Source organism: Triplophysa rosa, linkage group LG10 (genome assembly GCF_024868665.1).
Source record: "Triplophysa rosa linkage group LG10, Trosa_1v2, whole genome shotgun sequence".
NCBI lineage: Eukaryota > Metazoa > Chordata > Actinopteri > Cypriniformes > Nemacheilidae > Triplophysa > Triplophysa rosa.
The window spans coordinates 17,537,684-17,564,045 of record NC_079899.1 but is presented as its reverse complement, the minus strand read 5'-3'; the positions used below and the strand labels follow the sequence as shown (position 1 = coordinate 17,564,045).

At 37.9% G+C, this 26,362-nt stretch overlaps 2 protein-coding genes and 1 long non-coding RNA gene across 3 annotated transcripts in view; 1 reads left to right on the top strand and 2 right to left on the bottom strand.

Annotated features, from left to right (window-relative positions):
* The first annotated feature begins 1,135 nt into the window (after positions 1-1,135).
* otx1 (orthodenticle homeobox 1) lies at positions 1,136-6,960 on the top strand. The gene is made up of 4 exons (XM_057343923.1): positions 1,136-1,554; positions 3,148-3,337; positions 3,734-3,885; positions 4,934-6,960. Exons 2-4 carry the CDS (start codon positions 3,241-3,243, stop codon positions 5,651-5,653), a joined length of 969 nt encoding a protein of 322 aa, XP_057199906.1. The 5' UTR covers positions 1,136-1,554; positions 3,148-3,240; the 3' UTR covers positions 5,654-6,960.
* A 4,171-nt stretch (positions 6,961-11,131) lies between these two features.
* Positions 11,132-14,038, bottom strand: LOC130560588 (uncharacterized). The gene is made up of 4 exons (XR_008963716.1): positions 13,946-14,038; positions 12,187-12,275; positions 11,469-11,497; positions 11,132-11,254 (listed from the first exon to the last, which is right to left on the bottom strand). It is a non-coding gene; the product is annotated as an uncharacterized LOC130560588 (long non-coding RNA).
* A 2,447-nt stretch (positions 14,039-16,485) lies between these two features.
* The window catches only part of wdpcp (WD repeat containing planar cell polarity effector), a 64,694-nt gene continuing 54,817 nt past the window's right edge, over positions 16,486-26,362 (bottom strand). Inside the window, exons 14-18 of the mRNA XM_057344454.1 lie at positions 25,413-25,515; positions 19,301-19,391; positions 17,542-17,630; positions 16,824-16,852; positions 16,486-16,609 (exon numbers count right to left, since the gene is read on the bottom strand). Coding sequence (XP_057200437.1) covers positions 16,559-16,609; positions 16,824-16,852; positions 17,542-17,630; positions 19,301-19,391; positions 25,413-25,515 — 363 coding nt within the window. The 3' untranslated portion in view covers positions 16,486-16,558. The remainder of the gene's footprint in view (positions 16,610-16,823; positions 16,853-17,541; positions 17,631-19,300; positions 19,392-25,412; positions 25,516-26,362) is intronic.

The window sequence follows — 26,362 nt, the reverse complement described above, 5'->3', positions numbered from 1 at the left end:
AAAAATGTAATTTCGTTTCTCTGGCGGTCACTTGCTTTGAACATTAGGTCGCTTTCAGCTCAGGCCTCAATTAGAATGAGTTGATTTTGTGAGATCAACAAAAGGACCGAGCGAAGTCTTATTAAGATCTTCTGAGCCTTTCAGAAACAGTTAAGGAAACACCGCGCCCTCCGTGATATTCTGTTACCGTATTTTATTGGCATTTCTTTGGGAAAGTGAGGCTTGAAAGGTGCTTTCTTTGATTTTCTGAGGCTCAGACTCTCTCTATGTGCTGATTTCGTTTCTTTTCTGGAAGGGCCGAGTTTTTCTTCACTCCCTTTCACGTTTCCCCTCCGTCTGCCTATTAAACTTTACGCACACTATTCTGAAATGTAATTCTAAGTGGGGATTAGCCACTCATTAATATTCATGAGGCGGGCTAACAATAAAAATGAAAATAGATAAAGTGGATAAATTAAACTTTTTTGCTGCATTTTTATCCCGCTTCAATTCGATGGACAACACGAATCCTTCCCTTAAAGGAGTCTTAAATTCTGTATTAAACAGTTCCTTGTAAAATGTGTCAGCCATTTCAGCAAAGGTCTTGAAGTTATCCTATATTTAACCGTGTAGATGTTAAATGAGTTTGGTTATTTTACTCTGTTTAATCTACGTTAGTTAATTATTGGTTAATTAATTTGAGTGACAAATTTTTTTTATTCAAACGTTCTGAATTGTTTACAATTTATTTTAGAGATGTGCCTAAAGATATAAGTCGCAAAAACAGTGACGTTTCTAGTAAAACAATAGGCCTATATCAATTAGAAATATATATATATTTGCCACAACTGTAACCATTTAAATAAATCAAAATGAATCGCGTAAGGACGTTCTGCAACAGCCTACGCCTTGCAATGTTTAAAATATTTTTTGTACAATTTTCAAACTAACTTTTAAGTTAACTTTAAGGGAAGCCAATATTCTGATATTTTTTCTCCGATTTTAGAAAATATTGTTTTTCCACCGCACTTTCCACTCTTTTTTTGATATTTTAGATCTCAAAATTCTAAAGATTTATTTCGACGGTTCATGTTTTTGATGTCTTTAGTCGGCGCATGGTATGGGCTCCGTGGATGCTTTACCCGTGGATTGGTTGATCCAGTTGTCAATCCTAAAGATGGGATACGGCGATTGGTTAGAGTGGGCGGACCTGCAGGTGTCCTACGCTCTTAGAGAGGCAGGGTTAGGGGAAGGCGATCAATCTACATCAGCAATCACCTTAAACTAGTGACAGACACGAACGGGCAAGCCAAAGCAGATGAGTTTGATGTATTTGGTTTTAAACACCGGGAACACACTCTGAATACGCTACAAGTCCAGCCTTGGCCAGGCACGTGCGTTATATCAACATTGCTGTGTATCTGCAGTTTTGACGAGTTTTAGACACTATTTATTTGGCGAGAGATTTCATTGTTTAGCTGCCTTCCTGAACTCTTTCACTGGTGGATATTTTTATCGGCTGGTCAGACTTCAAAATTCAGCGGACGAGGAGAAGGACTGGGGGTTCTGAAAAAGGTAAGACAAGTGCGCAGTTTGATTTTGTTTTATTATAACTTTATCGCTACGTTTTCGTGTCATTAAAAAATACAAAGAATATATAGTTAAAATGTGTGTAAAGTGTAATCGTTTTGGTAATGCTGATACAATATGTTTGGTTCGTCACGACTCTGTATTTCTATTTTCACGAAATTTAGATTTACTGAAGGAGTTTTCCAAAGTTGTGTTGATTCGTTTTCCCTACGTCGGTGGGTTGTGTATACTTAACGCAGTAAACAACTAAGTAAATGTAAATGTTTCTCTTCGCTGTTTAAACATTCGTACTAGTTTTGTAAAAATCGGTTCATCGCGGCAGTCCAAACCAACTCGCTTGGAGAGTAATTGGTTAGGCGTGATGAGGTTTTTGTTCATTTATTTTGATAAGGCCACGAAATGAAGGTGTTTCCCCAGAGGTCTAATCTGCATTGTAATTGAGTTAATTTGCACGTAGATGTATTCTTTCTAAATAGTCTTTACAGACTATTTACAGAGTATAGAACAAGCAAGCAATGGATTGGAATACACAGAACTCTGAGTGGTTCGGTTCTCTCAGCACGGGGCCCATCCATATTCATTTCCCCTCGATAAACCAGTCGGCTCTTAAATTTGGTTAAAAAGTGACCAACAAAACTAATACGACTTGTTAAAGAAGGATTTACGTTTTTAGATCAAGCAATAGCTCAAAATCACTGATAAGGGTATAGGCTACTTTTTGTGTATTTGTACCCAGTATTACTTTTAAATATCCTCAGGAAGGTCAATTTAAAATAAGAGTTTGTAAATCATTGCTGCAAATAGAATTACAATTTTTACACAACACTAAATTCAGTTAGACCGTGAATATCATGTTTATTAGGGCTGCATGTTTTGTGATTATTTTAGTAAATCGTAGAGATTGTAGGCCTTTTTAAGACAGACGAGCTTTCGCTGAGCCGTAATAAAAAAAATCAGTGCTTTGTCAAAAAATAGTGTATCTACTGATAAATATTTAAATGGTTTTATTTTTGACCTTTTTTTATAATTAACAGAATCTCAAAGAACAGGAGGTTGGAATTATTGTAAAAACTTTTCCTCTAATTCATCCAGTTCACTGTCATCCAGTTTACTTTCAAGGCATAATTTTGAAAAGGGAAAAACGGTACAAAATCTAATTTATATACCGGCATGAAAAGAAAATAATAATGAGGTACAAAAAAGTACACGTAGAAAACTGATATTATTTGGAGGTTTTTAATTGGTTAATGACGCCCAGTGCATCTTTGCTCTTCGATCGGTTTAGGAAAAATGATTTCTTATTAATTAATAGTTTTTAATTATTTTGTCATTGCTATTATAAACCTATTAATAAATTACCTACAAATTATTTGATCATTGGTTTTAAACGTGTACAATGTGTTGTTTATTAGTTCTAATTCAAAAGATTGGACCGTTCATTTCTATCGGTAGACATTTCTACCGGAACATTTATAAGCCATTTAATTAACTTTATCTCTCATCCTTTAATTTCCTATTTGGAATGCTTATCGTCTATGCTGATTTTTATACGTCTGTTTTATTTCAATTGAATTTCAGTTACTTAATTTGGGTCCGTCCTTCGGCAAACTGCAACATCGGGGGAAATCGAACTATTGGCAAGATCTGGGGGGACCCGTGACTGCCTCTAGCATGATGTCATACCTCAAACAGCCCCCCTACGCCATGAACGGCCTGGGGCTGAGCGGGGCAGCTATGGACCTACTGCACCCATCCGTCGGATACCCTGGTACGTACAGTAAGTTACATAAAATGTAAATGTTAATCATACTTCGTCATTTATGTTAGCAACCATGTACTTACAAAAGGTCGGATTGAATTTAATTTAATTTGACGTTCTTGAAATATTGCTTGGCAGAACACACTGGGCCTAACAGGATGATTGCGTCATAATTTTACAAGAGAATAAATAATCAGTAAACCACAGAATATTCTGCCCTGGAAATACCGCTCTATAATTACTTTGAACCGTTTTGCCTTGGGTAGAATAATTATTTTCATTTCCGAAAATAACCCTTGATAATATCCTCAAGTTATCTCGTGTGTAAAGAGGTTTTTGTCAGTCGCATTCACACCATTTCTTTTTTATGTGTACGCTCACTTTTATTTCATGTTTATTTTGCAGCAACGCCTAGAAAGCAGCGGCGGGAGAGAACAACATTTACGCGCTCGCAGCTTGACATTCTTGAATCGCTCTTTGCCAAAACTCGTTATCCGGACATATTTATGAGAGAAGAGGTGGCGCTGAAAATCAACCTTCCTGAATCCAGGGTTCAGGTACGTGTAACCACAAAACGTTTATTGGCATTTACTCCAACCAAATAGTTTCTTAAGTACGCTTAATTGTTCGCCTATGGCAATTTTGCCAACGCATTAATGTGCGTTATGCTCAGCTGCTCCCCCTACTGTTTTCCTAAAAGTTTGTATAGTTCTCATTATTGCAATTATAGACTCATAGGTGTTTATTTAATTGGTTTATGGTGGCCAAACTAGTTATACAACCACAGCAAAACTAAGGTTAATTATTTATGTCTGTGTTTTCAGTGACACATGTTTGAAATATGTTGTGTGAAGGGATTCTAGTTTTCATAGAGGAAGTGTTGAAAATTGCTCTTTTAGAAAAAAATATTCTCTTTGTTCAGGGTATTTGTTTGCACATGCAGTGAAGACTAAAATGTGCTTGTAAGGCGTTTGCCTATATCGTCAAAGCTACACGTGGCTCATGGATGTTTCTAAGAGGGTCACGGATTAAGGTCCACCTAAAGGCGCTTAGCAGATGAAGTAAATAATGAGGAAATATAAAATTCCTCTAGTTCACTGTGGATTTTTGATGCGAATAATGCTTTGCCGATGTGACCGGAGGCCTAAAGGAGAAACCCTCAGTAAATTTCCCAAGTAATTTTATTTGCTCTTAATAAGCATGTGAAACAAAACGCTTTACACGGTCAGACCCTCCTTCCACTATTGAATTACCATCTCTGCGAGGAAACTCAATAGGTTGCTATCACCCAGCCGTCTACAAGCACTGAAATTAGATCCACACAGTAAAGCAGAAAGGACCTGCATGCAAATTAATGCCAGGAACTGCTAATAACTAGCTATTTTCCACTCTGATATTGCACAATGGCTCTCCAGCGTGTCCTTCAGACATGCACGGAAGGTCTCCATAATCATTTAATGGAGCTCTGTGTGTGTGTTTGTGTGTAATGGACTCGCATGCTGTTGCGTATTTATATGTCTGTATTTTGAAATGCGTTCTCTAAAGGGAATATTTATCTCAAGATTTCAAAGCATATTTTAAGCGTGTATGTTTTTGTATTCACAGGTGTGGTTTAAGAATCGACGTGCTAAGTGTCGCCAGCAGCAGCAGAGTGGCAGCAGTACTAAAGCTCGGCCTGCAAAGAAGAAATCCTCACCCACCCGGGAGAGCACGGGATCGGAGAGCAGCGGCCAGTTCACCCCTCCCGCAGTCTCCAGCGCTGGCTCTTCCTCCTCTTCCTCATCCTCTACCAATAACACAGGCATTAGCAGCACCTCTACCTCTATCAGCACTGTCTCCTCAATCTGGAGCCCTGCCATTTCTCCAGGCTCCGCTCCCCCGTCCGTTTCCCTGCCAGAGCCCGTCGCGCCCTCAAACGCCTCCTGCATGCAGCGTTCCGTCTCGAGCACGGCCGGCTCCTCCTACCCCATGCCCTACAACCAGACCACCGGCTACAGCCAAGGCTACCCGACTCCTTCCAGTTCCTACTTTAGCGGGGTGGACTGTGGCTCCTACCTGGCCCCCATGCACTCCCACCATCACCCTCATCAGCTCAGTCCCATGACGGCCTCGTCCATGCCCACACACCCCCATCACCACATCAGTCAGTCTTCAGGTCATCACCACCATCACCATCAGGCCTACAGTGGCACTGGCCTGGCCTTCAATTCATCTGACTGCCTGGATTACAAGGAGCAAACGGCCTCCTCCTGGAAGCTCAACTTCAACACTACAGACTGTTTGGACTACAAAGACCAAGCATCTTGGAGGTTCCAAGTCTTGTGATCTGATTTTTAACCTTTTTTAAAATGCCCTCCATTTTCACCATCTCTGTTTTAAAAGTGTGCTGAGTTTAAGGAGAAAGAAAAATATATATGGACTTTCCGATTTTAACAATAGTTAGATGTTCATCACATTTTTAAAAGAAAGGAAAAAGGCAAATTTGTGGAGGGAAATGAAAGCTAGTTTTCCCACTTTTGACACTGAAGAGACTTGAGGGTTCTGGTACTGAAATGTTCTGCCGAACTCGCCCCACACTCTCTTGCCTGATCTGGATTACCGTTTTGCTCCATGGGACACTGAACACTCAGCGACCGTTTTACATCCACCTCTCAAACTCTCTGTACAGCTGTTTCGTTTTCTAAATACGGTTATTTTTTAGGATGACAGATTCTAGTCAGCTTAACCGAGCTGAAATGTGTACATATGTATTTGGGTCAGTTGCATTGACCATATTTAGTTGGTGTTACTGGATTTCAAATGTTTTAATAAGACTTTGAAACGACTTTATGTAAATCTTTTCCCAAATAATCCAAAGATAAAAAATTGGCTGGATTTATTTGATTTACTGAGATCCCGTTTTTGTTACCCTGGAAAAAAACAAATCAGGATTTTATAATGAGAACACGTGTGGAAAAAATATAATAAAAGAAAAAAGAAAACATAATAATACGTTGGAGATTTAGGGCGATATTTGGCTATGATATTTTATTAGGTAAAATAGCGTTTGAAGATTTTTATGAGGTGAGACAGGGCACGGCATGATTTAAAATTGTTGGATGCATTTAACAGCACTTGACTTACTTGCTTTAATCGACAAAGGATCATGTGGATGAGAAAAAAATGTGGTTTTAAGGAAAGCGTCCGGTGAAATACTGAATGTATGCAGGCGCAGATCATCACATTCATGTCCGTAATAAAGATAAGTTAATTACCAAATTTTCACATGACTTCTGACTGGGATATGTCCAATTTTAACACCCAAATTTTACTTGATTCTTGCAAATGTTTTCAACGAATAAATAAGAAAAATAAATAATTGTTCAATTATGAAGCTTAAATATTTTTCTTTGACGTGGGCTGTAAAACTTTTTCTAACATGAGAGATGAATGATTCTTCGTAATGACATCTAAAAACAAGTGTTATTAATGTATAAAGATGAACATTTTTACATCGCCTGTGTGAAATCACGTCACAATTTTTTATGTGGGAAAGGTTATATTTTTGCTGCTGCTAATAAACCAGTTGTTTGTCTTGGATAAGGATGCTGTAAATGTATAGTGAGGTAAACTTATTAAACGAACAAATCGTAGACTGACTTAACCTCTTTCTGTTGGTCTTTAAAAAATGTATAATCGCGTGTTGTGCAAACTGTGAAGGTCCACTGCACCGCAAAATTTCTTAAATATTTATTAACGCATTTGATCGGCTCGTAATTGAATGCGCGCGTGATAATTGCTTCCCAGCAGAATCTCCGAGCGCTGTAGAGCACAAGAGCGTTTCGCCAAAATAACCCGGAGCTATCTCGCCTCTTCTGATTCGGTAATGACGTGGGTGGGTCTGGGTTAATGGGTCAAAAGCAGGAGGGAGGCAGCCGTCAGGCACTGGGCCATTAAAGAAATAGCTGGAGTAAAAAAACAAGGGATCGGCAAAGCTGTTTAGATGAACGTGTTCAAACAGAGAATGTTTCCTTTTGGAAGAACGTGTAAAAGATGAGTAGTTTATACTCCTCTAGATGTAAATGCTCCACACAAAGCCTTATTGCTATTTATGAAATTTATATGTAAATATATGAAAACTTATTTTTATTTTGGGATCCCCATAAATTCATTGCAGTGTGCATGTGCACTTGGAAATATTTAGGCCTACTGATTATTTAGGTACATTAATGCATAAAAACATACTGCGTTTTCAATGTTATTAGGGTGGTATAAAAGCATACTTCTAATAAGAAATGAATAACGCTTTCGCACGACTTTAAACAGCTTCACTGTTTTTGTGTGCCAATTATTGATATGTTGTCCTGGCAGCTGAATCAACACCTCGCTTAGGAGAACATTGCGTCTATTTGTTTTATGTGCTCGCGTTGGGACGCAACCGCAGCTCAGCCACACTACATAAACATAAATGGATTTGTACAATTTGAATCAAACAAACAAACATTTGCGTCCTGTCTTCCTAGGGAATAATTTGAGGTGCTCGGACACGCCCTCGCGTGGAGCACCTGCTTCAGCTCGAGGGGAGACAGACAGAAAGAACAAATCCTTTCTCTCTGAAATACACCGACGCTTTCAAATAAAACTGGCATGATTCTGTCGAGTTGATGGATTCATAATATAAACTTTAGTTCACGTTTTAATAAAGATGCGTTTTAGGGGTGAAAAGAAGTTGTAATATTATATCTGGCTAGACTTGTTCGCAAAGCGAAAGGTAAAATAGCAGATTCTTGTGTGAATTTTAAAACAACGAGTGTTTGAAGCGAAGTCATATCGTCAGCGAAACGACAAACTGTTAAAATATTTATCAAATTTAATTTTGAGTCTACAAATTTAGAAATATAAATTATACAAATTATTCTAGTTTTAAATCGATACGTTATATGTTATATATTGTTTACCAATTATGGCTTTGTATAACAATAATCTCAAAATTGTTCGTACATTCATGGTAACAGACAGGTTTAATTGTGGTTTAATGTGAAATGAAATCCTTATTTATAGCTTACTCAACCAAGTTATTGCCTGAAACTCGCACAAATAAATTGTAAAATAGCCTACATTAATAGGCCTACTTCAATACTGTTTCATATTGCACAATGCAAAATGTCGTTCATTTAATAGTAAACTAAAATATGAGATTAAAATGTTAGATTATTTAAACTAAACAAAAGCAAACTACTTAAGGTAAAATGCTGCTAGCCTTGAAATATCCAAATGGACTGTCCTCAAAATGTAGACGCTTCTCAAATTCTGGGGTCGCTTTCATTATTGCTGGCATATAATGCAATCCACTCCTGCTTTACTGATACGCACATATGGCCAAATGTCAGCCGAGTGGTATGGGTTGTCCACAATTGGCACCATATTATTACATGTGAAAACTGTTAAAGAGATTACCGGCCAAAACCATTAATGGGAACGGAAGTGTGATGCGCAAAGGCGGTTTACTGAGATGGCCAGATGCTGACTCTGGACCTCTCCGAGTTACGGAAACGCTGAGGTTGGGGAAACCAGCAGAGGAATTTATTCTTACTGTATTGATGTTGGGGTCTTAAAAGACATACGACGGCATTTTGCCTGTCAGGATGGACATTTGGAGATCTCGGATATAGCTTTATCTGTCCATAGCTTAGGCTATATGACTTGATAGCTGACCACCTTAGGACTGTATAGAAGCTATTAAACTTAAACCTTGTAACGTATAAATTATTTATATCATCCACCAACACGTAACTAAAAAAAGTCAACTGTGATTGGTAGATTTTTAAATGATTTATAAATTTACGTGGTAGAAAATACAATGGGTTTTTTTCTAGCGATGGAGGCTGGTAAGAGGCCAATTCACAGATGAATTATTTTTTTACGACTCAAGTGTTAGTTGACAAAACTATTTAATTCTAGCAATGACATAATTCATCATAATCACCGCAATTATAATAAGAACGGTTAATTTACGTTTAATTGAGGCGAGAACAATTTGTCGAGTTGATTTTTCCTCATATCAGGTGACCAGACTGTGACATCACCTAACTGTCTGAAGACGCTTGCAGAAAGCCCGAGGACGTGCTCGCTCTTTTCTGAGCTGTTGACCCCGCAGACATGCACTGGGACTACAGAAAACCAGTTTGCCCTCTGCTTACGCAACCATCGAGGAAATCGAGGCATTAACGAGCCTATATTTACCTCAGCAACAAATCGTAGCATTTGGCAACAGGGCAGCACTGACGTATAAGCAAACAATAAAAATAAGAAAATTTAAATGTAAAAAGTATGTGGTAAAGTTCACACATGATATTATTGTAATAATGTGTGCCACAAACACATGCAAAAGATAATCAAAACTGGCTTTAAACCATCTAGGAAATAAATAATAGGCCTACTCATTGCATGCAAAATAAACTTTTCTTGAACCCAATTAGGTGTCAATCACATTTCACAAACAAACCTACATGATCCAAAACATTTCCATAATTTGACTGAACACAGGATTACAAGGTTGCCATTCAAAGAAAACTGATCTGAGAAATAATCCTGTGTGATTAAAAAATTTAATCTTTAGTGTGATCTGTTAAAATTTTTTTTACTGGCAAACAATCTATGACTTGAGGCCAGTCTCACTTAGAAAGGAATAGGATTTAAAAAAAGACAGAAATTGACAGATTTATTTTACCATGACAGTGAGTTGTCTGGTCAGTATTATAACAAATAAAAGTTACTGGAAAGTTATTTTCAGAGCACTCTTGAAGTAGCAAAACCCATGCATCAAAGACGTTACTCCAGGTTATTTGTTGTTGTAACTCAAAGTGCAATATTACCTATTCCTGGACTATTACTTCTACAGGTTTTGTGGTTAGACTGTAGAACTCGCTTGGTTTTCCTCGGACCACATTGTATTTTTTTTGTGCCACATCATATACTGAAGTCTAACAAACCAACATTACCATTCTCTTTACATGGAAACAAAGTTAAGGCTGAGATCTTTACTGATTTGTAAAAATATTTAAATATTTGTATTTTTACATAACAGTAAAACAATGCAATTCAAAATAAAACAATACATTTTCCTAATAAATACTAAAAGGCTGACTCTTCTATTTCCTACATATATACAGTATATACTTCTTTAAAAAAGAAAATCCTCTTAAAATGCAGAGTAAATAGATTACGATACAGTGAGGGATTATGGATAGCTGGGTGCTGTCAGATTAAGTTCGGCAAGCAGGCCGGCGACAGTTCTGACACGGCCTCTGTGTATGAAGACTGTGGGGGAAACGGAAGCCTCCTCTTTAGAGACACGCGCGACGTATCCCCTCTGCATTTCTTCTGCATGTAATCTCATACACCAAACAGGTGGAAAATAAAACCAGCCAACAGCCCAACACATGCCTCACCGCTGATCCTGTGATCAAGGACCAGTGTGCTAGTGTGGCCTCTGTGCCACCATTTCAAAGAAAGTGAGGTGCTGGGTTTTGACTACAAAAAAGTCATTTTTATAAACAGCTTTACACAGGCCTGCATTTACACACCCTCAAATCTGATAGTGTGATAGTGACTGACACTTGAGCCTCAGTGGAAAGAGGAAAAACTGTGAAAAAGCAGGTTTGAATACACTTTTTTTATAGATGCATAAATGGGATTTTACAACCTGTTGATAATGTGACAGAATTTATTTACAAGCACTCAAACATGAAATTATAAAAGATAAAGGATTCACACAAAAATAGAAAAAATATGTTTAATTTGAAATGAGTTAAAAAAGCACATTCAGATATTCTTGGAAAGAACTTTTTTTTTATTACAATTAATGACTATTATTACAAATGTATTTTAAAATATTTACACTAAACCAAAATGAATAACTTTGAGTTTCCCACTCGCCTCAGAAACCTGTCACAAGATATAAGAATTTCACACAACGATTGTTACTTTCAAATAAAATTGAGCCTAAAACATCCTTACAAACAAAATTTGTACGTTTTAGAGAAACATTCTGCCCAACGTTATGTAAAATTATGAGCTAGAATATAAATTGTTCATATGACAGTCAATAATGCTTCATCAACAATATAGCAAACTTTGTGTTTTAATAAAAAAACATCACCTGAGTGTCCTGGTCAACAAGACTGATTTCTACAGATGAAAAAGAAACAATTAATTTAATAATTGTGTACATCACCACAAATGAGGATTGATTTCTGAGAGCCATGAAATAAATCTATAAATCTAGTGTGATCTATCACACCTGAATCAGGTGATCAAACCCTAAGTGCCACTCGCTCAATAATCACGTTCTAGTGTGCGAATGTGTGTGTAGGTGGAAGTGTTGAGTACAAGTATCAAAGCCCTGCATCCTCTGCAGCTCTACTGGAGGAGGGTATCCGCATGGTAAATTATGACTGTGCTATTAGCATTCAGGATTATGCATGTATTAAAATTCTGATGTAAATGCCTGTAATAGCCTACAGTCTGTACTGTCCAATAAATATGTACGGGGGAAAAGTTTAATTATTCTGTGGACAGAAAAGAATAAAACATTCGTGTTTTAGGATGATTAGCTAAGTACAATGCAAGCAGAAAAAGGCAGTCAACTTGAACCTTTCTTAGAGGGCAAAACAGAGGGGCAGATATCACTCTCAGCGTGTTAATGAGGGAATTATCTATAGCAGTTGGGCTCTACGCAAAACACACAAATTCGCTATAAATTATATCCATAATGCTCCACAGGATAACATGCTGTACACCTTCATCCCAAATACTGAAAACAATGAAGTACATTTATTCGAGTGCAATGTTATTCAAATGAAAGACACATAACATACCTGTGTTTCTCCAAGGCCAGGTGTGTTGACTTGTTAGGATGTTAGAGAGGTCATCGTGAGTCTCAGAGGTCGACATTTCTCTAGACTTACTGCAGGAAAAAGAAAAGTTGTTACTTTCTTTAAGACATAAAAATGATGAAAACATGCAATCTTAACTGTACTATAGCGCTTACGGCAGATGGGCATGGATGTCTTTCACACAAACAGCACATCAAGTACATCCCTCACCGCAGAGAAGCTGCGTGTGGGAGTCAGGCCTTTCCCAGGGATTCATGGGTATTCCGTAAACACAAACCACTACCACCAATGCATGAGACTGTGTGAATGTTATCAGTCACATTGTGGGCTGTGCGATTACGTTTTACGGCCGAGTCTGGCGACGGAGACGGCGAGTAATTTTTGTAGCTTTTCGGTTTCCTTTAGTGATGCACGCCGCTTACATGGAAAGGAGAGAAAAACAGGCCTACAGTGTGCAGCCCACACCAAACAACTAACTAAACAAACAAATACACAGCTACGCATATTTACTGATGCCTTCGATTCTGAGTCCATGCTAAAAAGGACTGCGTGGAATACATGTGAAATTCAAGGATGTGTATGTAAACAGATGTGCGTTGAATAATACAGAAAACTGTTGGGACGTTTCCAGATATCCGCCTCTTTGCCTCTCTCCCTGTGCCGTGCTGGATTTAATACGACCGATGGTGATGCTACCGAGGCATTGTGCTCCTTCGCTCAATCCCTTTTTCTCTGCCTGCACAATGCAGGAATAAAGCTCGACTCGGTGTCTCTAAGCCTTATTGGCTCGGCATAAGAAACAATAAAACTTCATCGGAGACCAGATTAGTGTGGCTAAATAGAATAAAAAACAAACAAAAAAAGGGGAAAATTAGATGAGGATTTCCTCCCTCTGCAGCTGCCATTTATCTGGGTGGAAGCATCTTCCTCTAACGTGTTGCAGCACAGGCCTGTAAACTTGGATTCACGCTGCCAAATTACCCAGAACTCCTTATTTTATGTTTTAAAAAGCCTTTAATCCCAGCCCATCCTCTTTGGGCCATCCGCTCACTACTGGATGAGGAGAGAGGAAGGATTTGAAGAAGACAGAGGGAGCTTAGAAAAGAAAGAAAGAGTCAATGACCAACGGACAATAAAAGCACACACAAACCCACTCCACACAGTTGGGCCAAACTTGGGTGAATGATAGACAAATATCCATGCGTTACAGGTTATTACAATTTTGCATTTTCGATTATATACAAATTAGAGTAAAGCTCCAGTGTTATCTAGTGGTGAGGTTGCGAATTGCAACCTTCGGCTCACCCCTCCCTTTCGAAGCACTAAGATGGCTGACACAGGAATAAGATGACATCACGTTTCCATATTTTTGCAGAAGGAGATAACATACAAAACGTGCTCTGTAGAGCAGTTTGTTCATTTAGGGCTACTGTGGAAACAACATGGCAATTTCCAAGGGGACCCGCTGTATATAGGCTATACAGATAGAAATAGCTCACTCTAAGGTAAGAAAAACACAACGCTTTATACACCTCTGAAGACATAGTATATTATATTGCATTTCTGTCAAAAGATCCTCCAAATAAATCACACAGCACCTTTAATTCGAATTTGTTTTATTTGACAATTTAGTTAAGCTGTAGTTAAACTATAGCAACAGCCTCTAAAATTGAAGCTCAGCTTTTATTTTATGCACATATTTATATTTAGTTTGCACTTGTAACATTTTTAACACCCTCACCTTGAGTGTTTTGTGGTAGGTGTATCTTTCTCGCTCCTGGCTGGTGGTAGTTTAACTCCACTACACCCTCCGTATGTTGACAGACCATCATCTAAAATCACACAAGCCCAGAGGGAAACAGTTTAACATGTAGGATCTTTGAAATGTAGTAGCTTTTCTGTATGAGAGAGAGAGAGAGAGAGACATAACAATGTATCCTAGGAATGTGTAATACATGGGGAACTTGTTCACTTTTCCCAGACAGAGACAGGTTACATATACAGCAAGGGATTCTACTGTGAGACTCGATCTTTGTGAACTCCCTACAGCACAGCCGTGTGCATCTTGTGAACTATAAGATGATCCTCTTATACACTCAAAACTGGATTCTCTCTTACAATTGGCACTCTCACCAATTCAACACGGTCCTCAATGAGACACAGATACTCTTCTGTGACAACAAAGCAACAGTAAAAGAACAGAGAAGACAGAGAGAGAGCATCAACTGCAAAAACTGCACATTTTTTTTATAATTATACAGTGCAGAGGAACGCAATTCTGTACAGCCCCTAAAACTTTGGAAATGGATTGTTGTATAGTGTGAACAAGTGATATGCTTGCATTATCCTTACTGATGGAAAAAACAATAATGAATACAAACAATATTGACTTAAAGATTAATAAACATTTCTAAAGCTGTACTATTTTATAATAATCTTGGTTTATATCAATATATTAGACTAAGCATTATTTTGGTTAAAAATTTAAAGTGGGTGCAACATTTAATGCACGTACTAATGATCTACAAACATCTCCAACAGATCAATACCCTTAAAGCCATCTCACACTTTCATCACGTTGAAAACTACCATAAATGTGTGTGAATATTAAGTCACTTTTTAATTTCTTATGTGTGTGTATCCTTCACAGTCACGGCTGGCTGACAGAGTGAGACGCTCGCTTCAGGCAGGCCAGATGTAAACAAGACACCACGTCTTTTTAAAGCACAGCACAATACTGAATCCTGCCGTTCTCATTCCCTATTTATGATCTCTACACTGCCCTACAGAATTTCCTTTAAATATTCCACAATAATCCCTACACACAAACACACACGGACAATATCAGCACTATTGACAGGAGCTTTAAACCATCTAGGAAATAAATAATAGGCCTACTCATTGCATGCAAAATAAACTTTTCTTGAACCCAATTAGGTGTCAATCACATTTCACAAACAAACCTACATGATCCAAAACATTTCCATAATTTGACTGAACACAGGATTACAAGGTTGCCATTCAAAGAAAACTGATCTGAGAAATAATCCTGTGTGATTAAAAAATTTAATCTTTAGTGTGATCTGTTAAAATTTTTTTTACTGGCAAACAATCTATGACTTGAGGCCAGTCTCACTTAGAAAGGAATAGGATTAAAAAAAAGACAGAAACTGACAGATTTATTTTACCATGACAGTGAGTTGTCTGGTCAGTATTATAACAAATAAAAGTTACTGGAAAGTTATTTTCAGAGCACTCTTGAAGTAGCAAAACCCATGCATCAAAGACGTTACTCCAGGTTATTTGTTGTTGTAACTCAAAGTGCAATATTACCTATTCCTGGACTATTACTTCTACAGGTTTTGTGGTTAGACTGTAGAACTCGCTTGGTTTTCCTCGGACCACATTGTATTTTTTTTGTGCCACATCATATACTGAAGTCTAACAAACCAACATTACCATTCTCTTTACATGGAAACAAAGTTAAGGCTGAGATCTTTACTGATTTGTAAAAATATTTAAATATTTGTATTTTTACATAACAGTAAAACAATGCAATTCAAAATAAAACAATACATTTTCCTAATAAATACTAAAAGGCTGACTCTTCTATTTCCTACATATATACAGTATATACTTCTTTAAAAAAGAAAATCCTCTTAAAATGCAGAGTAAATAGATTACGATACAGTGAGGGATTATGGATAGCTGGGTGCTGTCAGATTAAGTTCGGCAAGCAGGCCGGCGACAGTTCTGACACGGCCACTGTGTATGAAGACTGTGGGGGAAACGGAAGCCTCCTCTTTAGAGACACGCGCGACGTATCCCCTCTGCATTTCTTCTGCATGTAATCTCATACACCAAACAGGTGGAAAATAAAACCAGCCAACAGCCCAACACATGCCACACCGCTGATCCTGTGATCAAGGACCAGTGTGCTAGTGTGGCCTCTGTGCCACCATTTCAAAGAAAGTGAGGTGCTGGGTTTTGACTACAAAAAAGTCATTTTTATAAACAGCTTTACACAGGCCTGCATTTACACACCCTCAAATCTGATAGTGTGATAGTGACTGACACTTGAGCCTCAGTGGAAAGAGGAAAAACTGTGAAAAAGCAGGTTTGAATACACTTTTTTTATAGATGCATAAATGGGATTTTACAACCTGTTGATAATGTGACAGAATTTATTTACAAGCACTCAAACATGAAATTATAAAAGATAAAGGATTCACACAAAAATAGAAAAAATATGTTTAATTTGAAATGAGATAAAAAAGCACATTCAGATATTCTTGGAAAGAACTTTTTTTTTATTACAATTAATGACTATTATTACAAATGTATTTTAAAATATTTACACTAAACCAAAATGAATAACTTTGAGTTTCCCACTCGCCTCAGAAACCTGTCACAAGATATAAGAATTTCACACAACGATTGTTACTTTCAAATAAAATTGAGCCTAAAACATCCTTACAAACAAAATTTGTACGTTTTAGAGAAACATTCTGCCCAACGTTATGTAAAATTATGAGCTAGAATATAAATTGTTCATATGACAGTCAATAATGCTTCATCAACAATATAGCAAACTTTGTGTTTTAATAAAAAAACATCACCTGAGTGTCCTGGTCAACAAGACTGATTTCTACAGATGAAAAAGAAACAATTAATTTAATAATTGTGTACATCACCACAAATGAGGATTGATTTCTGAGAGCCATGAAATAAATCTATAAATCTAGTGTGATCTATCACACCTGAATCAGGTGATCAAACCCTAAGTGCCACTCGCTCAATAATCACGTTCTAGTGTGCGAATGTGTGTGTAGGTGGAAGTGTTGAGTACAAGTATCAAAGCCCTGCATCCTCTGCAGCTCTACTGGAGGAGGGTATCCGCATGGTAAATTATGACTGTGCTATTAGCATTCAGGATTATGCATGTATTAAAATTCTGATGTAAATGCCTGTAATAGCCTACAGTCTGTACTGTCCAATAAATATGTACGGGGGAAAAGTTTAATTATTCTGTGGACAGAAAAGAATAAAACATTCGTGTTTTAGGATGATTAGCTAAGTACAATGCAAGCAGAAAAAGGCAGTCAACTTGAACCTTTCTTAGAGGGCAAAACAGAGGGGCAGATATCACTCTCAGCGTGTTAATGAGGGAATTATCTATAGCAGTTGGGCTCTACGCAAAACACACAAATTCGCTATAAATTATATCCATAATGCTCCACAGGATAACATGCTGTACACCTTCATCCCAAATACTGAAAACAATGAAGTACATTTATTCGAGTGCAATGTTATTCAAATGAAAGACACATAACATACCTGTGTTTCTCCAAGGCCAGGTGTGTTGACTTGTTAGGATGTTAGAGAGGTCATCGTGAGTCTCAGAGGTCGACATTTCTCTAGACTTACTGCAGGAAAAAGAAAAGTTGTTACTTTCTTTAAGACATAAAAATGATGAAAACATGCAATCTTAACTGTACTATAGCGCTTACGGCAGATGGGCATGGATGTCTTTCACACAAACAGCACATCAAGTACATCCCTCACCGCAGAGAAGCTGCGTGTGGGAGTCAGGCCTTTCCCAGGGATTCATGGGTATTCCGTAAACACAAACCACTACCACCAATGCATGAGACTGTGTGAATGTTATCAGTCACATTGTGGGCTGTGCGATTACGTTTTACGGCCGAGTCTGGCGACGGAGACGGCGAGTAATTTTTGTAGCTTTTCAGTTTCCTTTAGTGATGCACGCCGCTTACATGGAAAGGAGAGAAAAACAGGCCTACAGTGTGCAGCCCACACCAAACAACTAACTAAACAAACAAATACACAGCTACGCATATATACTGATGCCTTCGATTCTGAGTCCATGCTAAAAAGGACTGCGTGGAATACATGTGAAATTCAAGGATGTGTATGTAAACAGATGTGCGTTGAATAAAACAGAAAACTGTTGGGACGTTTCCAGATATCCGCCTCTTTGCCTCTCTCCCTGTGCCGTGCTGGATTTAATACGACCGATGGTGATGCTACCGAGGCATTGTGCTCCTTCGCTCAATCCCTTTTTCTCTGCCTGCACAATGCAGGAATAAAGCTCGACTCGGTGTCTCTAAGCCTTATTGGCTCGGCATAAGAAACAATAAAACTTCATCGGAGACCAGATTAGTGTGGCTAAATAGAATAAAAAACAAACAAAAAAAGGGGAAAATTAGATGAGGATTTCCTCCCTCTGCAGCTGCCATTTATCTGGGTGGAAGCATCTTCCTCTAACGTGTTGCAGCACAGGCCTGTAAACTAGGATTCACGCTGCCAAATTACCCAGAACTCCTTATTTTATGTTTTAAAAAGCCTTTAATCCCAGCCCATCCTCTTTGGGCCATCCGCTCACTACTGGATGAGGAGAGAGGAAGGATTTGAAGAAGACAGAGGGAGCTTAGAAAAGAAAGAAAGAGTCAATGACCAACGGACAATAAAAGCACACACAAACCCACTCCACACAGTTGGGCCAAACTTGGGTGAATGATAGACAAATATCCATGCGTTACAGGTTATTACAATTTTGCATTTTCGATTATATACAAATTAGAGTAAAGCTCCAGTGTTATCTAGTGGTGAGGTTGCGAATTGCAACCAACGGCTCACCCCTCCCTTTCGAAGCACTAAGATGGCTGACACAGGAATAAGATGACATCACGTTTCCATATTTTTGCAGAAGGAGATAACATACAAAACGTGCTCTGTAGAGCAGTTTGTTCATTTAGGGCTACTGTGGAAACAACATGGCAAATTCCAAGGGGACCCGCTGTATATAGGCTATACAGATAGAAATAGCTCACTCTAAGGTAAGAAAAACACAACGCTTTATACACCTCTGAAGACATAGTATATTATATTGCATTTCTGTCAAAAGATCCTCCAAAAAAATCACACAGCACCTTTAATTCGAATTTGTTTTATTTGACAATTTAGTTAAGCTGTAGTTAAACTATAGCAACAGCCTCTAAAATTGAAGCTCAGCTTTTATTTTATGCACATATTTATATTTAGTTTGCACTTGTAACATTTTTAACACCCTCACCTTGAGTGTTTTGTGGTAGGTGTATCTTTCTCGCTCCTGGCTGGTGGTAGTTTAACTCCACTACACCCTCCGTATGTTGACAGACCATCATCTAAAATCACACAAGCCCAGAGGGAAACAGTTTAACATGTAGGATCTTTGAAATGTAGTAGCTTTTCTGTATGAGAGAGAGAGAGAGAGAGACATAACAATGTATCCTAGGAATGTGTAATACATGGGGAACTTGTTCACTTTTCCCAGACAGAGACAGGTTACATATACAGCAAGGGATTCTACTGTGAGACTCGATCTTTGTGAACTCCCTACAGCACAGCCGTGTGCATCTTGTGAACTATAAGATGATCCTCTTATACACTCAAAACTGGATTCTCTCTTACAATTGGCACTCTCACCAATTCAACACGGTCCTCAATGAGACACAGATACTCTTCTGTGACAACAAAGCAACAGTAAAAGAACAGAGAAGACAGAGAGAGAGCATCAACTGCAAAAACTGCACATTTTTTTTTATAATTATACAGTGCAGAGGAACGCAATTCTGTACAGCCCCTAAAACTTTGGAAATGGATTGTTGTATAGTGTGAACAAGTGATATGCTTGCATTATCCTTACTGATGGAAAAAACAATAATGAATACAAACAATATTGACTTAAAGATTAATAAACATTTCTAAAGCTGTACTATTTTATAATAATCTTGGTTTATATCAATATATTAGACTAAGCATTATTTTGGTTAAAAATTTAAAGTGGGTGCAACATTTAATGCACGTACTAATGATCTACAAACATCTCCAACAGATCAATACCCTTAAAGCCATCTCACACTATTCATCACGTTGAAAACTACCATAATGGTGATAGGGATGGGCGATATTATATCGTTTGCGATATACTGGTAGAATTCCCCACACGATAGGAATTAGTCTTCCCGCGATATAAACGATAAATTCTAGTTGATGACGTATTTCTTTGTGAGACCCATTCACAGCTCATATGTGAAGCGAAAACGGGTATAGCGGAGGGCGGACGTGAAGCTGAGAAAGAGTTTGCACTAAAAGCTCTAAATCTCGTTTAGGTTGGCACTGTAGATGCATCCGAAGTTAATGTTTAGTTTCACTTTCGTTTTATTTAATTCGTTTGTTAAGTATTCGTTGATAGTCATAATGCGTTACACCACAACATTTAGTTTGGCTAAAAGATTTATTTAAACATTCGTTAGATGTTATGCGCGCGTGCGCAAATTGTTTAGTATGATTTCTTGCCTGTTATATACAGGATGAACGAGCGTCCCGTGCGCAGCTCGCGCCCACATGTGCTTTCATAGCGACACAGCGCGCACAGCACTGCTGCCTGTTTACATACAGTACAAATGCGAGTTTGTATTACGTTATTTTAAATACGTTTATGAGCGTATAAAAGCATGGATTATTTAATTAGATTTCTTTTATCCGCATTTTTCTGTTCTCTTTCTGTAGCGCGAGTCATAGACAGATTCAGTGTATGTTGCTGTGAGAAGAGAAGGTTCACACAGTTCAAGAGAGAGTGATTGACAGCGTGATGCGATCGATCGTTTCCACCCAACAATAGAATATATACAGTTTTAGGTATGACATGATGTGTTTATTGAGCTTTAGTTCATTTAACTTTTCTTTACTACAACCTTTTGAAGTCGAATCTCACTATTATATTTTATATTTACAAAAATACTGTAGGTATATTTTAGGAGCTGTTTGATTTGGGGTAAGTTTTACTTTTTGATAATATTTGTTTTTCTGAGGGTCTAGACTACATGCAGCTACTATCACTTGACGCAAAAAACAGCGGTGGATGGCGTTATGGATATATCGTCATTTTTATCGTTATCGCAAGAAATACCAGGAATTATCGTGATAGAGTTTTAGGGCCATATCGCCCATCCCTAANAAACTAACACAGATCAAAAGCTGAGAAAGAGGGAGCATCTTGCATTATAAAAAAATAAATCTCATGCAATGACTTCTGATTGCAACATATCAACTATTAACACCAGTAAAATGCCCCCAAACAGACTATTTTGCCCATCTGTTCCTCTTGTATTCACACTCTTAAGCACTTCCTTCCAAGGTTAAGGTCTGCTCGGGGTGAGAGAGCAGGGAAATCATCAAGGACATAATTAAGAAGCTTATGGGTAGACAGGGTGGGAAACACACACACACCCTCAAGTTTCGCCCCCTTATTAGAAGCTAAACACCTCCCTTGTCTCATCTATACACCTGTTAGCCAAAGCACTTCTGTCCGTCCCTCATCTCCCTCTCGCTTCTGTTTTCTCTCTCATTTAAATGTCTGCCTTAAACATGTTCCCTAAACTGCACACGGGACATATACACCGAAGGCGACAGAAAACAGAATATCAGAGCTGAGGTCAATGCACTTTAAACCCTTTCTATTCAACCAATTAACAATGTGAAAGAATCAAATTCTACTTTCAATCTGCACGCAGCACGCACCAGAAAAAAACCCTCGAAGAAGCAAAATATAATTACATTATTACATAGAGATTAAACATTACGAAACCTAATGACTTTTCTTTAATTTCCCCGATGGTGGTGCTGCTGTCCTGGTCGCACACGCCTTACGTCACATCAAAAAAGACTCGTAACACCAAATCAAATCAACTGTGTATGTGTTACGAACACAGAGCTACAGTAAATTCACAAACTGTCTCTTGTAACTTTGCCTAGATGTTTTGTTGGACTGGTGAAGCTGAAGCGTGTCATTTTTTGTCATGTCCCAGCTTACTATATATACATATAAAAATGAGTCAAATTTGCTCTTTTTGTCATAGAACTTTAATCAGTCTGACACAGCAACACAGGCTCAATTTGGTGTGACCGTGCAGAGACCATTCCAAATATCCATTTATTCAGCATTTCTAGATGTACTGTGGCCATTTCAGTCCAGTGTCTGTTGAATTTCAACAAAATCAAACCTCAGGAGTGACAAAGTCATCTAACAGCAATGTGAAAGACCGACTGCATGACAAGACACATGGAAACTGATAAAAATCGAGGTCGTCACATGAAAAATGATTGTTTAACTCTAACCTAAATACATGTACGAATATTACTGTTGTATTACTTAAAAGTGAATATGAACTTGTTTTCTTTGCAGTATATGAGATCTGAAAAAATAAAGAGCAACTTTTCTGTTATTTTGACCTGTTTCTTCAGTTTTCATTTTCTGCGAATAAACGCAAATAGAAACAATATTTTTAAATTTGGGAGAAATTTTGTTAGTAGTACACAGAATGAAACAAAGTGATCATTTTACCTAAACACATACCTTAACACAAACTCTTAATCTCTTAATTTCCACAACTGTAGATTGGAATTGTTATGTTGGGCAGACCAATAGAGTGAATTTAGGGTGGGACTATAACCTTTTTTTTTTTTACCTCATCTGTATCTTATCTTCTGCTTTTTTTCAGTCCAAAATAAAATTCTCTTTATGTCACAGTGAGCATATCTTTAAGGACTCAAATGTGCTTTTAAACACACATTATTCACATTATTATGAGTGTCACTGGGTGATCAAGTGCACTCATAAACATTATCACACAACAACAGGTTGATTTGGCGTTTTATTGTATCTCATGATACTTGAATAATTCGCTCACCTGGTGCTGATGTTTGTGCCTCCGCGTCTATTTCATTAGCCTTCTTCTTGGCTACAGCGGCTAACACCAGCTCTCCCTTATCTTCTGCCACGTAATGGAGGTCCTTTGAAGGTAAAGCAGAAGAGCAGAGCAATCTAAAATTAATCTCAGCTCACATGACAATACTTCAGTTTTTTCCCTTTTTTCATTTTTGGCGAGAGCGAGACAGAGAGAAAAAAGAACAGATTAAATAACCTGTTTGAAGTTTCCAAGTAAAAAAACCTCAAAGTATCAAACTTTCGAAAACTCGCTCATTTGTTCAGTCGCCTTTATGTTGTTCTTTCCCCGTTTCTCCCTGAACTCTGACTGGACACAATCATACCGGTTTTAAAAAGCACAGAGATGCGGTGAAAGCCAAGTGTCACCTCTAAAAAAAAGCGAGAACGATGCTCTTCAAGTTGGAATAGGGTTTAAACTATGTGTGAATATTAAGTCACTTTTTAATTTCTTATGTGTGTGTATCCTTCACAGTCACGGCTGGCTGACAGAGTGAGACGCTCGCTTCAGGCAGGCCAGATGTAAACAAGACACCACGTCTTTTTAAAGCACAGCACAATACTGAATCCTGCCGTTCTCATTCCCTATTTATGATCTCTACACTGCCCTACAGAATTTCCTTTAAATATTCCACAATAATCCCTACACACAAACACACACGGACAATATCAGCACTATTGACAGGAAAACTAACACAGATCAAAAGCTGAGAAAGAGGGAGCATCTTGCATTATAAAAAAATAAATCTCATGCAATGACTTCTGATTGCAACATATCAACTATTAACACCAGTAAAATGCCCCCAAACAGACTATTTTGCCCATCTGTTCCTCTTGTATTCACACTCTTAAGCACTTCCTTCCAAGGTTAAGGTCTGCTCGGGGTGAGAGAGCAGGGAAATCATCAAGGACATAATTAAGAAGCTTATGGGTAGACAGGGTGGGAAACACACACACACCCTCAAGTTTCGCCCCCTTATTAGAAGCTAAACACCTCCCTTGTCTCATCTATACACCTGTTAGCCAAAGCACTTCTGTCCGTCCCTCATCTCCCTCTCGCTTCTGTTTTCTCTCTCATTTAAATGTCTGCCTTAAACATGTTCCCTAAACTGCACACGGGACATATACACCGAAGGCGACAGAAAACAGAATATCAGAGCTGAGGTCAATGCACTTTAAACCCTTTCTATTCAACCAATTAACAATGTGAAAGAATCAAATTCTACTTTCAATCTGCACGCAGCACGCACCAGAAAAAAACCCTCGAAGAAGCAAAATATAATTACATTATTACATAGAGATTAAACATTACGAAACCTAATGACTTTTCTTTAATTTCCCCGTTGGTGGTGCTGCTGTCCTGGTCGCACACGCCTTACGTCACATCAAAAAAGACTCGTAACACCAAATCAAATCAACTGTGTATGTGTTACGAACACAGAGCTACAGTAAATTCACAAACTGTCTCTTGTAACTTTGCCTAGATGTTTTGTTGGACTGGTGAAGCTGAAGCGTGTCATTTTTTGTCATGTCCCAGCTTACTATATTTACATATAAAAATGAGTCAAATTTGCTCTTTTTGTCATAGAACTTTAATCAGTCTGACACAGCAACACAGGCTCAATTTGGTGTGACCGTGCAGAGACCATTCCAAATTTCCATTTATTCAGCATTTCTAGATGTACTGTGGCCATTTCAGTCCAGTGTCTGTTGAATTTCAACAAAATCAAACCTCAGGAGTGACAAAGTCATCTAACAGCAATGTGAAAGACCGACTGCATGACAAGACACATGGAAACTGATAAAAATCGAGGTCGTCACATGAAAAATGATTGTTTAACTCTAACCTAAATACATGTACGAATATTACTGTTGTATTACTTAAAAGTGAATATGAACTTGTTTTCTTTGCAGTATATGAGTTCTGAAAAAATAAAGAGCAACTTTTCTGTTATTTTGACCTGTTTCTTCAGTTTTCATTTTCTGCGAATAAACGCAAATAGAAACAATATTTTTAAATTTGGGAGAAATTTTGTTAGTAGTTCACAGAATGAAACAAAGTGATCATTTTACCTAAACACATACCTTAACACAAACTCTTAATCTCTTAATTTCCACATCTGTAGATTGGAATTGTTATGTTGGGCAGACCAATAGAGTGAATTTAGGGTGGGACTATAACCTTTTTTTTTTTTACCTCATCTGTATCTTATCTTCTGCTTTTTTTCAGTCCAAAATAAAATTCTCTTTATGTCACAGTGAGCATTTCTTTAAGGACTCAAATGTGCTTTTAAACACACATTATTCACATTATTATGAGTGTCACTGGGTGATCAAGTGCACTCATAAACATTATCACACAACAACAGGTTGATTTGGCGTTTTATTGTATCTCATGATACTTGAATAATTCGCTCACCTGGTGCTGATGTTTGTGCCTCCGCGTCTATTTCATTAGCCTTCTTCTTGGCTACAGCGGCTAACACCAGCTCTCCCTTATCTTCTGCCACGTAATGGAGGTCCTTTGAAGGTAAAGCAGAAGAGCAGAGCAATCTAAAATTAATCTCAGCTCACATGACAATACTTCAGTTTTTTCCCTTTTTTCATTTTTGGCGAGAGCGAGACAGAGAGAAAAAAGAACAGATTAAATAACCTGTTTGAAGTTTCCAAGTAAAAAAACCTCAAAGTATCAAACTTTCGAAAACTCGCTCATTTGTTCAGTCGCCTTTATGTTGTTCTTTCCCCGTTTCTCCCTGAACTCTGACTGGACACAATCATACCGGTTTTAAAAAGCACAGAGATGCGGTGAAAGCCAAGTGTCACCTCTAAAAAAAAGCGAGAACGATGCTCTTCATGTTGGAATAGGGTTTAAACTATTGTCATTGCTGGCAGGTGGGTCCAGCACACATACACACACATTTATTCACACTCGCTCACTTTTGCTCTTTCTCTTTCTTAAATATGAGCCCTCTTATCCCAGTGAATAGGTTATATCTATTATCAAGTATCATGCAGTCAGAAGACCTCCATTAACCCACAAACATGCTTTTTAAATGTCAAACCAATAGTGCCACCAAAATGGATGCCAGATTGAGACATAAAGCATCTGACAAGTATGTGCACAGAGAATGTCTGTAAAAGATGACATTAAACATGAGTAGTGCTTTATTGACCAAAATCTTTGGTGCATTAAACTGAAAGTTCATAAACAGATACAGGACCATCATTAAATAGGTTTTACAAGCAATACTTTTTAACTGCAATAAAATCAGCGTGAAATTCAGCCTTGAGTGGTTTAATGCTTTTACAAACCGAAACGTTTTACAAGAACATTCAACACAAATTTTGGCTAATTTGTATGATCTCATT